The 18,957-nt window shown below is 39.3% G+C and overlaps 1 protein-coding gene across 1 annotated transcript in view; it reads left to right on the plus strand.

Annotated features, from left to right (window-relative positions):
- The window catches only part of ATP13A5 (ATPase 13A5), a 103,274-nt gene that overhangs the window by 27,341 nt on the left and 56,976 nt on the right, over positions 1 to 18,957 (plus strand). Inside the window, exons 8-10 of the mRNA XM_033131583.1 lie at positions 9,343 to 9,415; positions 10,379 to 10,507; positions 17,714 to 17,884. Of these exons, the coding sequence (XP_032987474.1) occupies positions 9,343 to 9,415; positions 10,379 to 10,507; positions 17,714 to 17,884 (373 nt within the window). The remainder of the gene's footprint in view (positions 1 to 9,342; positions 9,416 to 10,378; positions 10,508 to 17,713; positions 17,885 to 18,957) is intronic.

The following is an 18,957-nucleotide window of genomic DNA, read 5'->3' on the forward strand; positions in this document are numbered from 1 at the left end:
GCTAACTCTGATTATCGACTGAAGGCTTCACTGAGTACTATATCTAGAAGGACTCTGAAGGTGTGCCTGAATATGATGGGGAAGAAGGTTGTGATGGATTAACGATGCCAGCCATAGTTTAAGGAGAATGAGTGGCAGCATCTTAACCATGTGTTTTATTTAGTCAAGACTCTTTCAATTTGCAATGCTAGAAATCCAACTTGAGCTAAATTAAGCGACTCATATAAGATATTTCAGGGTCATTTTTACTTTGGGCATAGATGGATCCAGGTACAGTACTCAAACAATGATTAGGAATCTGTTTCTCTTTTTCTTTGAACCCTGCTTTACCAGAGGGCTACTCAAAGTATGGTCTGTGGACTGATGCTACTCTGCAAACTCTTTGTTATCTGTCTGTGTTTCAGTAAATACTACTGAACTTGAGAGCAGGCGCTTATGAATTTTTTAATAGTAATGTGATATTGCCCCAACATTCAAGTATATGATCATTTTTTTTAGAAATTATGGTTTAAGAAATAATACTTTACCACATGTGTACTTTACACCCAGATAGAGACTCTCCATATAATAGTAAAGATGGCTATAGCAGTCTCAGACATATATTTCCTTCAGGGCCCATAATCTCAGATGAAGAGAGAGATCTTCCCTTTACTAATATCTATGTCAACATCCTCCATGGACCTTGGTTGGACCAGCTGGCAGCAGGAAATGGCAGTGCCCACATGCTTTCATTTGCCTCCAAACCCTCTTTCTTTGAGTTCTTCTAACTTGGTATTTCGATCTATGTTCCTTCATGTTGCAAGATATGCTATTTTGCCTTGTGATTAAGTGTTCTGCCATTGTGGACTCCAATTTAGTTGTCACTAAATGCTTTATCTGTTTTTCATGCATGCACATTCTTAATCAGAACGTGGTTTTTGAGAGCTTCACATTACTCCTAGGCCTCTCGTAGGCTGTCCTTCTAACTCCTAGACTCCTGTATAAATGCAAACCTTTCTCGTGGGTAATAGCAAGTTCACAGTTTATGAGCTTTCCCTCTCTCTTACCATCATTGTTCATCGTATAGCCATTTAAAATCTTCCTTTCTAAAAAACTCAGTCTTATAAATGACGTAACAACACATTCTGAAATGGTATTTAGCTCAATGTTACTTATAACTCAACAGTTCCTCTAAGTCTCAGATTCCCAGAGCGTCTTCCTATAAAGTGTTCTACTACTTTGCTTTATATTCATCACACTGAATCATGAGGCAAGCCCAAAAGGGTGTCTAACTGTATTTGTTGTATCTTTTTGAAAACTTGACTGTAGAATTAGCTTTTTAGATATGGTGAACAATGGTGTTTGTGTCAGCCTGTCAATTCTATCGAACTATTGAAACCATCTACTGTCAAGCTTCAGTCTTCATCAAGAGAAGAGGAAACTGAAATACAGGGAGCTTGTTCCAGATCATAAAGTAGGTGTGTGACAGAGTCAGGAATTCTGGCTGCTCATAAAATGAAATTCTACTTCATGTGCAATATTTCTTTAGCAGAATGACCTTTCCAAAGTAGCACCATAGCTGGGGATGAAGTCAAACATAAGTGTGAGGGGAGAGATGAATTCTAGTTCTCAGTAAACTCTGGGTATACGTCAGTAAGGCAGACGTGGAGGTGTTTAAACAAGCCTAACTGAAAGAGACATTCCGACTCTACGTCAGCCACTCAACAAACATTAGGTCTAATATTGGCTTTTTATCTGGTGCTAGATCCTATAAATGTGAGTTATGAAGTGTTTGATGAGAAATGAAAGAAAGGCAATATATATTTAAAGAGTTAGAAAATAGGACCTAAAATTGAAAGGTTAGATGAATGAAGATACTTTGAGTGAGGAGTAGAAAGGCTTTGTTTTATTTATTTGTTTGCTTGTTTCTGTTGTTTATTTCCTTTTTAAAAAAGTGAGTGCCTGAGTGTTTTTCTTCATGAACTAATTTAAATCATAAAAATATTAACAGGGACCAGTCACCTCCCTTTGATGGTGGCAAATCCTTTTTGTCTGGCTGTCAAGTCAGGCTGTCCTGGTGAACTCTGGGCATTTGAGCAAAAACATGAAAATAGACACCAGGACAGTAAAAAATCGGACATATTCTGCTCAGCCACAGTAGGAAATTATAGTGTCCCAAACTTTCACCTTTGTCACTTGATAAAGGTATGCACTGTGAAGCACCCAAATCGAATTTCTAGTTTCTGGTTTTTGAGAAATCTTTGCTTTAATAGGTTAACTAATTTGATACTTGCAAGCCACTTATATGCTTTCTGGCTTAAGTCAAACATCAGTGAATACAGCTCTCCCCGCCATGTGCTTCATTCCACTGGGAAGAAGGTGATCTACATACCCTCACCTGAATATATCATCACAAACCATATCAGTGTTCTGAGGAAAAATACAGAACACTCTGAGGACTTTTGACAGAGAGATCTTATCTAGTCAAGTTGAAAATTCCCTCCTTACCACTCTTATTTGTGTTATTTGATATTATTTGTTACTTGACACTTTAGTAATCAATTCTCTCAGCTATAAGGTGTGTGTGTGTGTGTGAGTGTGTGTGTGTGTGTGAGTGTGTGTGTGTGTGTTTTATGTTAGAATTGAGAGAATTACATGAAACAATGACTTTGAAGTGTTGATGTTCCTGGTATATTGTGGACACTCACCAAAGGTTAGTTCTTGTTATCATTGCTATTGCTGTTTTTATTATTATTTCTGGAATGAGGAAAGTAAGCAAATGGAACAATGGAAGGGACACAGAGATTGAAGGGAGGAGCTCTATACATAACTTGAACAAGGAGGTAGCATGGGAACCTCCTGGGACAGGGCTTCTAATGACCACTGACTCATTCATTGTGTGACTCTGCGGATTCTCTTCTCCTCCCTGTGCTCATTTTCCTCAGCTGTAAAAGGTGGAGGCTAAACTCTATTTCTTTAGGTACCACCTTTGTAGCGGTTTATCAGTTTTGCCAGGGTCCCCAATAAGGAATGCAAGTAAGAGCACTCGAAAACTTTAAAACAATAATAGGAAACTTTCTGGCCACTAGAAACCAGGAGCATATGTTCCAGACTTGAGTCAACTCCTGTAAGACTTTATTAGGTGTCGGACTATCCAGAAAAACTACTCAGTCAGGATTTGTACCCATAATAGAAATCAATTTAAACTACTGCAATCACAAAAGGGACATTTATTATAAATATGCAGCAGTAGCTCATGAAACCCAAGGACATAAAATACAGAGGGACTTCACCAGGGCTGGACCCAGGAACTTGTGTTACTCTGTCCAGCCTTCTATTCTGACAGATATGGAATGAAGTGCACATATTTTGGAGCAAGTGCTCTCTCCCCTGCACCCAAATCCTCTTCTCTGAGAATTGGGAGCGCCCAGAGCTGTGGCAGCCTGCAACTAGTTTGTTCCATATGGCTCTCTCCCTCCACTGGCACGATTAGTTGGTACCAATGACACTTGATCCAGTGGAATCCAATCCAGCAACAGGAATGATGTCAACATATCTTTTCACCTGGGATCATAGAATAAGGGCTTGAAGCTGCTGGTCATGCTCTGTTTGGAACGTGATCTGAGAAATGATGCATAGCTAGGACAAGGGTGGCTACCCTTCATCCCTGTATGTGGACAATTAGAGAAAAAACTTCTGCAGAGAAAGAGAGCAAGAGAATGAACCAAGTATACAGTGAGACACAGATATGAGCAATGTGCAATCCAGCAGAGACAGAGAAGTAACCTGCGCCTCATGGCGTTTCCTGTTCCTGTTTGGAGCCGTTTAGAGATCTGGCTGCACTTCCCATCTTAGGTTCATAAGACATTCCTGCATCCTCACAAATTCTCATTTACTGCACAAACCAGCTTAACTAGTTTCTCTTGCTTACGATCAATGAATCCCAAGTAAATGTGATATTACCACTTGATCCATTATGCCCCCTAGAATGTTTCCACATAGTTTCCCATCTTAAATACTGTCTTTGTCCTACATTTCCCACCTCTGTATTTATGACAAATTTCAATCTCTCTTTCAAAATGCTTTTACAATGTCCATTTCTACATTTGGAACTCAGGTATACCTTTCTTTAATGAAAACCAAAAGAAATCTAGAAATTCCTGTGTGGGAGTTATGGGAAGGTTTGTAGGAAAAAAATTAGGTTTGATTCTGTATTCTAGAGGGCCATGTTTCAGTGACAGAATTACTCGATATTCCTGAACTCTTGACATATTAAATCAAACTATCCAGGAAAATCACAGGAACTTGCATTTTTTAACTATTTCCTAACAGATGATTGTTATGTGTGCTAAAGGTTTAAGAGTTATTGCTTTAGGAGAACCTACCAAAGGAAAAATTCAAGTACTAAGATCCCAAATACACCTATCTATCTATCTATCTTCTATCTTCCATCTATCTATCTATCTATCTATCTATCTATCTATCTATCATCTATCTATCTATCTATCATCTATCTATCTATCTATCTTCTATCTATCTATCTATCTATCTATCTATCTATCTATCTATCTATCTAATCAGTTGAACATATTTTTTCACTCTTTTTACTCTATAAGATGCATGGAAATACAAGTTCATATGGACACTCATTTATGTATTTATTAATTTGTTTTTTAAAGCAGGATCTTACTATGAACATTAATCTGGAACTTGCATTTTTTACTTTATAATATATAAAATGGACATCCACCAAGTAATCGAATAATTCTAAATCATGTTTAAAATAAGGATGTGGTATTCCCTGGTACCATATCATAATTTACTCAATCATTATCTTATTTATGGAAAATAATGGGTTCCTCTCCAATTTTACCACCCCAAATATGTTGAATTAAACATAACTACAATATAGGTTTGTCCTCACATATTAGTATTTGAATTTTTTTTTTTAACAAAGTAGCCAAAAGCCAAGTTTCTGTAAAAAAAAAAAAAGTATATTTTTTGGGTACTAATAGATACTGTGATATTATTTCCCCAAATTAAGTTTATTCTCCTATCAGCAACATATTAGAGTATTCATTTCCCTAGATCCTCACCCACATTTGGTGTTATATATTGATATTTAATTTTTTTTCAATCTAATATTTTTTTTTAAATTGTGTTTCATTAATGTTTTAATTTATATTTCCCTGATTAGTGGTGGAAAGAGATTCATTTTTCTTTGTATGATAAAGATTTGCATTTTTCTTTCTATTTACTGCCTCTTTACATCTATCATACATGTGAAAGTTTTATTTTTTTAGTCTGTCTTTTTTTTCTTCACCTTGACTTTTGTCAGATATTACAAATGTGTCTAGTCCAATATATTTCTCTTTTCTTTGTGCTTTCTGGGTTTCCTGTTTTGCTTATAAATATTTTCTCTTCCAAAATTAGGTATTCTCTGTTTTTTCTATTTGTAATTTTCTTAATATTTATTTTAAAATCCTTAATGGAATTTAAACATTTAGGTTCTACATTTTAACAGAATTCCTAAATGACTTTGTTCAAAACAGTGACTAACATGGGAACTTCAGATTTGATGGGAACTTCAAATATTCAGCACTGTTGCAGAATATTTCTTTAGAAAGAAGACACTAATCCCATTACCAGTTAGTATTTGCTAATAGAAGCTTTTCTGACCCAACCTGTAAGGCATCTTGTAACACTATATAAAATAAACCTGTTTCCTCATACTGTATCTTTACAATTTAAATCATAAATCCTCAACAGCCAACATCTGTTTAGCACTTTACATTTTGCAATGGGCTCCCACATCTGTAATGTATGTGCTTGTGTGGGGCATGGCAAAGTGTAAACTGATACACATACGATTATTATATCCTCCCACCACCTGACAGGGAGTGACGGGAATCAGGGAGGTGAAGTGACTTGCTCATGATCACTTAGTGGCCATAGACCTTAGCCCCTGATTTCCTGACTCCAAGTCAAGACCAACACACTGTCTGTCCCATTGAGCAAAATCTCAGGGACCTGTGAGCTTCCTTGGGGCAGTAAATAATTGTTTGCTAATTTTATAACAAAAAGCAGATTTGGAGAAGGGTGTTGGTAGAAATGAAAGGAGGAGTATCTACTGCCATCTCCCAGTCATGCTAAATAAATGCATGTTTTTGAAAATTGTGAGAGGGGAGTGGAATGTCGACAAGAGTGGAATCAGATATACTCCTGTACTTACTAAATCATGCCCTAAATCATGCTGCACAGAGGGAGGTTACCTTGCCTAAGCCAAGAAACACCCTGTTCAGTCCGTTTTTGACAAGTTTGGTGTAGGTTTGAGGGCAAACCTTGACACTCAACTACATTTCCATTGAACTGTATTGCATACTCCATTGCTGGCTCCATGGGCAGCTGCTAGAAATAGCGCTGAGAGTATCTGGCCCATAGTGCTTCATTCATGACTGAACCGGGCTCAAGAGACACCTGAGTTAATGCCCTCATTACTCATCTCTGGAGGAAATCCAGCCACAGAAACACAAGGACACACAGCAACAGATGCCGAATAATAACTCTATGCAAATTAGTCTTGATAACTGATCCTGGTCCCACTGAACAGGGACTGGAGAACCAGAGGGAGCCTAATGAAAATCAGGCAGGGAGCTTCGAAATCATGGCAAGCATCGCAGCACTTGCTTTCTCCTAGCCGGTTGGTTGTCATAGAAACCTGTGTTTGGTCGAGTTTCTGAGTACATTAGCTCAAAAAGGATGCTTACATTATCCTATTCCAGTGTTGTTGGGAGAAGTAGAATAATTCAGTTCTATTAAATAAATATTTGCCAAGGGCCTACTATGTGACAGACTTCAGGGTATACATAGATGAATAAAATACATGGTCTCTTCTTTGAACCCCCTGACTCACAGGGTAGACCTGACAAGAAAACAGATAGCTATACTGGAATGTGATCAGTACAGTAATATAGGTGGGGACACAGAGAGCAAAACAATTAATTCTTCCTGGTAATTAAGTGAGGGACTTGTGGAGTGGAGGTGACATTTGAACAGAGCTTTACGTAAAGGATTAGAAAGAGTTTGTTAGTGGAAAACTGTGGTGAACATTCTAGGGAATAGCTTGAGCAAAGGCAGGGAAGCATGGCAGGTTACACAGAATGCTAAGTCTGATAAACAAATCCAGTTTTATGCCATAATGAGTTTTGAGAATTACAGTCAAACATTATTAACTCATAGTTCACCATTCTAAATATGTCAATTATCATCCTCTTAAGTTAGGTTGAAGTTACTATGGCATTGACTAAAAGAGTTTGCTAAGCAAGAAAATAAAGAAATTTATAAGGAAGGGTGTTTGTCTTCTTAAAGGGAAAAGAGCTGTTTTCAAGCTCTTTAGGAGAATGTATTCTTCAACAGAAAAGGCTTTAGCGTCAGATGAACCTGGGTTTGATTGTCGATCTTAATACTTAGTAAGTAAATGATTGTGAGCAAGTTACTTTAACATTTTTAAGCCTCTGCTTTTTTTGTTTTGTTATATGTACATTGGAGACAATAACATTTTCATTATAGGATTACTTTAAGGATTAAAAAAAAAGCAAAACATCAAGCAGTATATTCCAAGTGCCTGGCACATTATAGTTGTTTAATGTTCTAAACTGTTTAAAGAAAAAGTAATAGTTTGAGTCATTTATATACCCTGGGTATTTCTTCTATGAAGCTTTGGGGGTTTTGAATAAATCTCTGATACACAAAATAAATCAGTATAATGCCATTTTAGAGCTTGAAGGGAACTTGAAAGTGATCCAATTCAACGTCATCTGTTTACAGAGAAAACAAGTACCTTATAAGGTGAAATTTCTTATATACAGGTACTTAGCTGGTTAGTGGGTAAGCCTGATCCACAATTCAGGAATCCTGATGGAATCCAGTGTTCTTGCTGCAGAATCACCGCTGACTTTCTCACTGGTATCCATTATTAAAATGGATGTCCCAGCAGGCAAGCCTCAGGAAGTCAAGTTGGGGCGATGAATATGTGCCTAACAATAATACCACTTCTTCCACTCAATTAGTCCAAATGATGGAAGTTTAGCTTTTCATGAAAAATTGAAGGAGACAATGAATTGTTCTATATAAATATTAACACAGAATTCATTATGTCCTCTCAAGAGGAAAGTTGCATAATTGCATGTAATGCTTGTCTTAGCCTGGTGACATTTGTAATGTTAAAAATTATCCACAGAACAGATAAAAATAATTTACTCTAACATCTAAAAGAGAAACATTGTATTTGCTTTAGGATAAACTGTATGTAAGTATTGTTGACAGCCTTCAGACCTTTTTTACTTAGCGGTATCTAAGTAACGACATCCACACCGAGCTGGGCAGTGCCTTCCAGGGATGCCTAGGTGCCTCAGCATCCCATTCCCTCCAGCTGATGGTGCCCCCTGCAGTCAGCGTGGGGAACTGTGTGGACGACATCCTCTCTCACCTCTTGCCTTTCTGTTTCCTGAGTGATTCTAGGAGATGCTGTCTCCATTTCTCCAGGCTGCTTCCATTTCTTCTGTTTTGCACAGGGTCGTATCTCAGTGAATTCCTCCTCAAGCAAATCTTTCCAGCTGTTGTACTCAGACAACTGTTTTCCCAACAATAACTTTCTTATTATCATTAACACCCTTTGAGCTCTTCCCATAGTAATGAGTACTATCCAAAGGGATAACAAAGAGAAGAATTAACTAAAACAAACCTATAAAATAGATACGGTTATTGTCTCCACTTTCAGACGAGGAAAAGGGAGTTAAACAGGCTAAATAATTCGTAAGTCGCAGCATCAGGATTCCAACAGAGCAGCATGATTCCACACTGCAGACTTACCCAATATGAAAATCCACCAGTGCATACAGGAGGGGATGGCCGTTCCACATACAATCAAAACACAACCCAAATATTCACAGGCTCTTAAAATAGAAAGCCACTTACAAATCACATTCAGCTTTGTTGTTTTCCAGGCAGGGAAACAGAAGCCCAGCGAGGGGAGTGACCTGTTGATCATCTTATTCTTCCCCAATCTAACTGTGCATCCTCTAGAAGTAGAGACTCCATGCTTAAGTCCTTGGGAAGAGTGGCTGTGCATTATGTTTCCTGGGATTGAAATACACTGAACCTAATGAGCACATTTGCTGCTGCAAATCGGGGGTTGATGGAGTAGGGGTTGAGCCGGGAAGTAGGGACATCAAAAGATGAACTTGAGTCTTTGCCCAGAATCAGTTTGGCTGTGACAGCAAACTCGGCGTTTACCACATTGGGATCATGCGGTGTTGCGGTTATGGACTATCTAACATTTAAACGTTGACTTTCCATTGGTAGCAATCCGTGAAGCTGCACAAGCTCGTGGAGGATCACAACAAAGTCCAGGTTACTGTCATCGTAAAAGGCAAAGGTATGTGTTCTGCCGTCTTCAGCATCCTCATGTTTCAGGGTGGAATGGTCTCACTTGTTATTGGTTGTTAGTCAAGGAGAAAAAGTTTTCTGGTTGAACCCAGGACTGGGGCTCAGGTGGGGCAAACAAGGCAGCTGAGATGCAAAATTTAAGAAGGCAAGGTCACATAAATGCTGACCTGCGACTACGGGACCCTGAGAGGGAGCACCGAGTTGAATTTTACACCATAGGTACCTCACCTGTCTCATCCTCTTCCCAGCGCTGATTAAACCATTCCTACTCAATGTCTGGGGCACGGTAAACTTCCTCAGCCCTCCAGGTTTCATTCATTTGAATGTGACTGGGTAAGCCTTGTGAAGGCTTTTTGATTTCCCTAACTAACCATCCCAAACAGACCCTTCATCATATATTTTGATACCCAGATACCTAATTATCCAGAGCCATTACTGAATGAGGCTGGACGAGGCTTGTCATGGCTGGCTGAACACTTAGCATTTGCTCTTACTGAGCCAGGGGGTGGGAGGTGGCCATGGAGTGAGGAGCTACACCCCAGGGCAGCAGAATGTGTCTGGAGGGTTTACTAAAGATCATCCCAATCCAAGGACAGAGTGTGCGACAGGGAGTCAGGAACCCAGTCCAGGAGAGAAAGCAGCAGCAAAGCGGCAGTCCTCTGTTAACCAGCACCCTTGAGTATCCTCTGGGGGCAGAGCACTAGGTACTAGGACCACAGGTACTAAGATCGAGATGGGGTCTTATTGCTGAGCTAATCCTTTTCTATGGTTCAGGAATCATTTCCCTAATTCCAGTTCCTGGGAATTTGTGATTGAGTGGAAAGAGCCTGGGGCAGATGAGCACGCAGGGTTATTCTTGCCAACAGGTTGTTAAGTTTTCAGTCCCTTTCAATCTTAAATAAAAACAGGGAAAGTTCAGCGAGAAATGGAAACTTTGCTGTTGTGCATACAGGTTTACAGGAGCTGGAGTCCCGTCTCTTGGTTCCTGGAGATATCCTCGTTCTTCCAGGCAAATTTTCATTGCCCTGCGATGCTGTTCTGATTGACGGAAGCTGTGTGGTGAATGAAGGCATGCTCACAGGTAGGCAGTTGTCCCGGAGCTTCTTCTCTCCTTCCCAATATCTAGGCCAATTGTCAGCAAAGCAGACCAACATACGTGCATACTCACCTGCTTTATAGCAGGCCTATGCTAAGGTATTGAGACATTGGTGAGGGAGACTCACTATGTGCAAATAGGAAACATTTACCAATATAAACATCAAGGCACAATAAATACGAAACTAGAAGAGAAAGCCTAATGTAACATGTGATTAATTAATTGTCTGATGGGCAGGGTGAAGAGAGTGCTTTGTGTTCCGAGTAGGGAGAGAGAGTGCTTGCTGTACTGCACACTGTCTTCATAAATATGAGAGGAGTTTATACACCTGTCCAACAAAGCGCAACCTGAAAAACACCAACTCTCACAATTGGCAGGGCGTAGAGATCTTATCCAGCTCTGCTCTCTATAGATGGAAACCTGAGCCCCATGTTTCATTGAGAAGGTGGTGGAGTTGAACCTTCTGGGAAAGGCAGTATACCAGTTCTGTTCTTTAGAATCATATTTCTAGATAATCTCACTGAGCAGAAAGCCAGTTTTCTAGTTATGGTTTAAAATGTCCTTGTTCTCATTTGTACTTTGTAAAGTCCCCTTGAATTTGTGTAATTAGTAAGGCACGATTTGCAAAATACTCTTTAGGCAAAAAAAAAAAAAAAACAAAAAAAAAAAACCCCAAAAACCAAAAAACAGAACAACAACCAAAAAAATGCAGGAACATCATAATGAGAGAAGAAGAGCCTATATAGCAACACAAAAATAGAAACTATTTGTCTTTTGTGCTTACAAAATTGTTGCATTTTTTGTTTCCAAATGGCTAAAGACAGGAAAACACACACACACACACACACACACACACACACACACACACACACTTTAACATCACCTAAATGTAAAGGAAGTTATTATCTATTCCTAAGTTGTTCAACACAAGCAGATTTCATGTTAAAAATGGGTCTGCTTAATTTAAAACTGAGACAAGAAAATGCAGTAAATATAAATATGTTCCGTATAATTGCCAACTACCCTTTTAATGTGCTGAAATCTAACTTCCTTATAATGCTAGTGATGAGGATTTGCATACTGATCATATCTCTTACCCAGAGTGTTGCCATAGTACCCAATGTGCAAACCTCAAGCCCAAGAAGAGTTGCCCTCCTCAGTCAAAGGCAGCCACCATCTCCTATTTCCCAGCAGCCTGTCAGTAAAGCATCGTGTCTCTTAGTGGTGACAGAGTGTGGCCGAGAAGACCAGGGAGAATAGCCAGTGGTGTTTATGCCCTGTGTTTACTGACTTGGATGCACTGTTCTTACCTTGATTCTGAGGAAAACTCAGAGAGTTCCAGAGAAGTAGAAATGGGAAACTGTGCTGTCTTTCAGCAAATGTTCAAAATTGACCTAAAATGACCTTAAATGGTAAATGGCTTTTCATAGCGTCTGTTTCTAGAAAAATAAGGCCTAAATATTTATGTAATCACCAGCATTAATATCTATGCAACCCAAGTACAGAAGAAAGTCTATTTTACAGACAGATAAAATAAAACAGAAATATATCTACTTCTTTCTTGTTAATTCCTTCAAAAAGATCTAAGGACCACCATGCTCTAAATACTTTATTACGCAGTCTCCATAGATCCTGCCACTCATGTACATACTCATAATTATGGAAAGGATCCTGATGGAACAATCAGATTATGATTAGATTCCTGAAACTGCAAACATATTCCTACAGCATTTGTCCATAAATGCGACTTAAGTATATTTTCCCCATGTGCAAAATCGACCTTTACATGTATAGAAGTTTTCATTTATGTCAGAAGAAAAGTAGCAAATACTCCTAGCATCTCTATAGCAATTTGAATTTTATAAATCACTTTTATATCTCATTTCATCGTGGCATAAAACAAATTTTTTCTGCCATCCTTGGAAGCGTGCAGTATGAAGCATCCGGTATAAATCAGACAGTTATCTGCATCCATTAGCAGGCCCTTCTGATCCTAGTCTGCTGCTTGACATTGTGCAAGGCGTTTGGAAGGGGGATCTGGTCTAGGGCAGCTCTTCTCTCTGGGGCCCCCGCTTCACTCCGGGCTTGGGAAGCATCTCAGGCCTATCTACCTGGAAAAGGAGTCAGACCCAGGTGCATTTGGCACTCAGTTTACACAAACTTCTGGAATGTTTCCATACCCTACTCTGGTGCAGGCATTTGGCACTCAGTTTACACAAACTTCTGGAATGTTTCCATACCTTACTTTGGTGCAGGGCCCTTCTCTCAGAGACATACAATATCGAAGTTTCCTTTGGATTTTCTTCCAACTCCCAGCCCAGGGATTTTTATTTAGCTATAAAAGTAGTAGAGGAAAGGCGTGGTGAACAGGAAAAGCTTTGTTCTGACTCTCAAGTAGTGTCTAAAATTCATGATTAAATTTATGAATGACTTTTGAAACCCAAAAGCCAGTTATCACCTCTCTGTCCTTTTTATATTTTCTTGTCTGCTTCCGGAGGCAATGGTTCCCTTCACCATCTAGCTCCTCACAAAGCAGTCAAGGGTAAAAAAGGAATACTATGGGGGAAAGTCCATTAATATACTGAAATTTTCTCTTGGCATAACAGCTAATTTTTGCTTAGTTCTTGTATGTATTGGGCACTGTGCCATCATTTTACATATGTTATTTCATTTAATCCACAGCTGTATAAGGCGGAGACTATAAGGCCCAGAGAGGGTAAATAATTTGCCTAAGGTCACACAGTTTAAAAGTGGTGGAGCTGAGATTTGGATTCATTTGTTTATCATCCATTCATTCATTCCACAAATGTTTATTAGCCCCTAGTATGGAGCAGACACTCTGCTAAGTGCTGGGGATACTGCAGTAAACAAGGCAGGTAAAATTTCTGCCCTCATGGAGCTGACATTTTAGTAGGGAGACGGAAAACATGAAAATAGGTAAGAGACATAAATTTCTATCAATTTTAAGTTCTATGAAGAGAACAGAACACTTCAACCCAGGCATTGTGACCTTAGAGCCTATGCTTGGAACTACTGCTTCCTCATTATCTTAGGGATAATTGTGGGGGAGAAGGGTGGTATTCCCTCTCCCTCTACTTTTGAGAATGACTGATTTATTTGCAATGTGTGTGTGGGAAGTATGCAGGGATTCGAGGTGGACACCCAGGGCTTTCCCTAAGTGGTGATTTCACGTTTATATCCTGTCAGACAAGCTTATAATCAGGTCAGAGCTTTTCTTCTCTTTCTGTTTTTCTTTCTTTCTCTCTCTGATCCCCTTCTCCTTTTTTCCCTTTTTTTCATTTATTTATGTGTTCATCCATTTATTCAGTAAAGGTTCAGAAATGCCCACTATGTGTCAGGCACTGACTGTACTGTGTGCTGGAATCACCAAGACAAATGAGGAAAGTGACCCTGCCCTCAAGCATTTTATAGTTTAAGGATCCCAGAAATATAAACAAACAAGAACATGGCTTTTCCAACACGGTCACCACGTGGAGGCATTTGGCTTATTGGGGACGAAGGAAAGAATCTCCCTTTTATAGCAGCCAGCATCTTCAGTTCCCGGAAGCCAAGTGAGCAGTTCATGATATATGTGCTTCCTTCTGAAATCCTCTCCAGCCTACTTAAGACCTTCAAACTTTAGTAGGCGAATCCATTCTTTCTTGGGATTCCAAGAAAGGCGAAGCACGAGACTTCTTATTAATATGTGAATATGGTTAAAAGAGACTTGAAAATCATCTCTGTGTAAAATCATCTGATTTGAACTTTATCTCTGGAACACTGTCTCCATTGACTTCCATCTCTGGTGATTGAATAGCCAGCTGCCTGTTCTTGGTACTGTTGGTTGTATGTGCAGAAATATTCACTAACCTTAGTTTAATCATAGATTGTGGATTAATATTCTGTGATCCAAAGGCAGAAAAACATTTCAAATGATCTGTAAGTCTGTGCTTTTAAAAAGACTGATTTCAAAACAATGTGGTACAGTGATTTGGAGACTTGCCAAAAGATTCTATCCCTTTTCCAAAGACATTTGGAATGCAACTGATAAATCCACACAATGGATGGGTATCATAATTGTTTTAAAGAAAATGACTAAAGGACACTGTTTGGCTAAAGGAATTTAGCCAAGAATTTCCTAAAGAATATTTAAGACAACTAACACAAATTTTATAGCTTCTTGCATCTTAGGATGTAAAAAATGCACCGTGGTAGAAAAGTAGTGTTGAAAAACCCATCATAGAAAAACCTGGGCAATTGTTTTTATTCAATCCAGTCATTGAGCAAAAATATGCATTTTCAACCTATTACACACAAGTAGGGAAAATGAGGAATATAAAATGGTATACATATCAAAGTCCTTGCCCTCAGTTATTAACTGAAGGAGAGATAGAACCTAAATTTATATATCTATAATCAACATAATAGTATTTTCAAATTAGAAATTATGAAATGTTATCTTGCTAATTGAACTTTAGCAAAAGACTGATGGAATTTTAAATTCATTCTAGTGCTTTTTAAAACTGGGAGCCAGGAAGTGTTATTAACATTTTTATTTTGTCTCTGAAATGTATCCTTTTTGAACTCGGAGCTAATTTTTCTTGTATCTTAAATATCCTGTCTTATAGCCACCAGGGAAAGCAGAGGAATGCTTTGGCGAAGAATGGGAGTCAATAATAGGATGTGCAGGCGGCCTAGTGTAGCTGGAGTTTGGGTAGGAAATAAGAGCCAGTGATGCTCTAATTGTGATGGCTTTGACAATCTAGCGAGAGTTTGAACTTTATCAGTAATGACGATGGGAAAGCCCAAGGAGTTTTGAGAAAAGAATGAGATGATCAAAGGGGTCTTTGATGGAATTCATCTGGACGTAGTGTGGGATAACTAAAAGGGCAGGGGGCTGGAGGGGAGAAACCAGTTAGGAAGTGTGAAATAATCGGAAAATTATATGTCTATGTCTATATCTGCCCCTGGTCCCTGGCACAAAGCTCCTATACCCTTGTGATAATTTTCTAAGGGATAAGAGCACTAGGAGCATCTTTTGTTTTAATGAGGCGACTCTGGGTGGCTCCTGGATGGGGGCTGGTCACCACAAAGACCAAGCCATGATTTAAACCTTGGAATTTTCAGCCACAGCCTCCATCCTCAAGAGGGGAGAGGGGCTGGAAATGGAGTTGAAAATTGGTCATGCCTACGTGTGGAAACCTCCATGTAATCCCAGTGGTACTGGGTTTGGAGAGCTTCCAGGTGGGTGAACACATCCACAAATAGGAGGGTGATGTACCCCAACTCCTGAGCTAGGGACCCTCCCGGGCGTCGTCTTATGTATCTCTTCACCTGGTTGTTCATCTGTATCCTTTATCATATTCTTTAATACACTGGTAAACACAGTTTTTGCCTGAGTTCTGTGAGCCACTCTTGCAAATTAATCAAATTCAAGGAGTGGGGTAGTGGTAACCTCAGATTTATTCGTCAGAAGCACAGGTGACAATCTGGGTCTGCAGTTGGGATCTGAAGTGGGGTGGGAGCAGTCTTGTGGGGCTGAGCCCTTAACCTGTGGGATCTGATGCTGTCTCTAGGTACATAGTGTCCGAATTGAATTGAGTTAGATTGCAGGACAATCAGCTTGTGTCGAGAATTGCTTGTTGTGGGGTCAGAAGTGTTGTGAATGTGGCAGTGGTGGGAGAGTAAAACACAAACATAAGGGAAGGATTGGAGGCTTTTTCTAACTTGGGAGATCAAGGAAGACTGTGGTTGAGATACTGATTAATAAAAAAGATTTATTAGTTCCACTGTAGCCTCAGATTATTCAGAGAATGTGCTTGCACTTCAAAGAGCTAAACAAATCACAGCTAATCCATTGTTAATGCAACCACCGTGAGTTAGGTAACGATTGCCAAAATGATGTCATTGGGACCTCGATGTAAGAGTTCAGGAACGACCCAGAGAGGCACACTCCCAAGAAAAAAGCAACAGGCCTCGGGGAATCACTCCATGAGAGAGCAGAGTATGGGAAGAAGAGGAATCAAGGATGATTTTGAGATTGTACAACTGTGACTTAGCAAGAGAGTGGAACCATGAAGAAACAGGAAAGTCAGGAGGAAGTTTAGGGATGAAAATATTGATGTGCATTTTGGACATGTTGAGTTGGAGAAGCTAGTGGATGTCCAGGTTGGGATGAACAGCACACGATTGGGAAATACCGAACAAGTGTCCAGGAGAGAGGAAAAGATGAAGACAGACATTACTGATGTATCTCTGTAGAGGTGCTAATTAATAATGGGAGTAGAGCTGAGATCATCCAGAAACAGAGAGGTTGTCTTGTTATACTGATTTGTATCTTTCACTGCCAGCTCCGAAATGATCACAAAGAATATTTTGAAGATTTTATGAAAGCATCGTTTCTCGTTCATTTCTGTACTTTCAGAGCTGCTTACCTCGCCCTCACACTCAATGTTCCGAGCATCCTCAACTTACTAATCTAGTGCCCAGAACATACCATGTTTGCTCTCACTTTGTCCAAAACTTCCCTCTTCTTCTCTTTAAGGTGGCTAGCCTTACTCTCCTTTCAAATTGTCATTTATTAATTGTCCAGAAAATCTTTCCTGATCCTCAGTTTGGGTTAGATCTTCAGATCACCTGCTACTACTACCAAAATACTTACCCGATTGTATTTTATTAATTATTCACTGCTATTTACTAGCCTGGCTCCCCAAGCTTTATGAGGGCAGGATTTCTGTCTGTCTTGTTCATTGTTATAGTCCCAACACCTAGAGCAGTAAATAAGCACTTAAAAACATATTTGTTGAATGAATGGATCGGTGCACAGATAAATGAGCGAATGAAAGGCAAATAATAACAACTACATACATGCTTGATTGTTCTTTCATTGCCTAGAATTGTGCTGGGCACAATTCACCAGAGGAATAATTAAGTGACAACTCTTGTTGATAAAATGGGCTTTTTAAAAATTATAACAACAAACTGTGTAGGCCAGCTGTGGAAAATAGGCAGATCTTAAATAAATATTTGAAATATAATCAAGTGTACCCCACTTTGCATCAGCAGCATCCCCAAGATCAGTCATCTGATTCAAGGGATGGGCATTATGACTGGGTTAGCTGTGGTTTGTATACTTTCTGGAAACTGTCAAGCACCAGCTCTGAATAAGCAACAAAGTACAATCTTTTTTAGGAGAAAGCATACCTGTTACAAAGACACCATTGCCCCACACGGAGAATACCATGCCCTGGAAATCCCACAGCTTGGAGGACTATCGGAAACATGTCCTTTTCTGTGGAACAGAAGTGATCCAGGTCAAGCCCTCTGTGCAGGGGCCAGTAAGAGCAGTGGTTTTGCAAACAGGTTAGTCAATTTCACATTTTTAAAAATTTAGTCCATGATTAGAAATGGGGGAGTTGGGTTAGGAAAATTCTGTTCAGGATTATGGAGTTTGTCACATTCTGGTTATAACAGCCATACTCATTTCCAATCAGACTCTTATTATTCTAAATTGCCATCATTTCCAACTGAATGGTTCATTCTTAAAACCTTTGTAGATGATGAAGAAAATACAGGGATAAAGTACGTTTCCTCAAAGGTAAAACTGTGTTCTTGTTTTCCCATATATATGGGCTCCTTCTATTTTCTATACCTCCAGAAAAAACAGTTTCAACCACTATCCTTGAAGACTTTTTCCTTTCAAAGAGTTGCATGCTGGGTTGTTATTTCAAGGTCCTTGCTGAACATTTCCACTTGGATTCCCCACAGACACTTCAAAGTTAAGGCATGGAAAAGGGAACTCATCCTCCTCTGTTGCCTCTTTCTGTTGACAACCTCACCATCTTGCTAGTGTTTTCATATCATCTTAACTCCTCACCCTCTCCCATACCAATAGGGCTCCCCAGTCTGTAAATTCTACAAATACCTTCTCCCTCTCCTTTATCCCCATGGTGGTATTTTCTCCAGGACTTCATCATCTCCTATCTAAACGATTACAACAGAAATATTTTTTTGACTGTTCTTTTCAACTGTTGCCTCAACTACGTTTTCTTGTATTTTGTTCAACCTTTCTCTAACTATTCCGAAACCTGTCACCAAGTCACATGTATAAAACATACCTTGAAACAGTTTATACATACCGTACACAAAAACTTTTCAAGATTGCCAAGATTAGTCCCAATCTTTCACATGACATTTCATAGCTAACACCTTCCGTGATCTGTCCCAGCTATCGTATTCACCCCTGGCCTGGGTTTCTGTCACCCCACATATTCACGGATCTGAAACACACCCTGCACTTGCATCTCTCTCCTTTACTTTAGTCTATGATTCAATTGTTCTACCCGATTATTTTAAATTTAAAAAATCAAGTTTTGTTTTATGTTTAAAGTAGTCAGTGGGCAGGAGCACATCTCTCAGCCTACTGATAAACAGAA

Source organism: Rhinolophus ferrumequinum, chromosome 2 (genome assembly GCF_004115265.2).
Source record: "Rhinolophus ferrumequinum isolate MPI-CBG mRhiFer1 chromosome 2, mRhiFer1_v1.p, whole genome shotgun sequence".
Lineage (NCBI taxonomy): Eukaryota > Metazoa > Chordata > Mammalia > Chiroptera > Rhinolophidae > Rhinolophus > Rhinolophus ferrumequinum.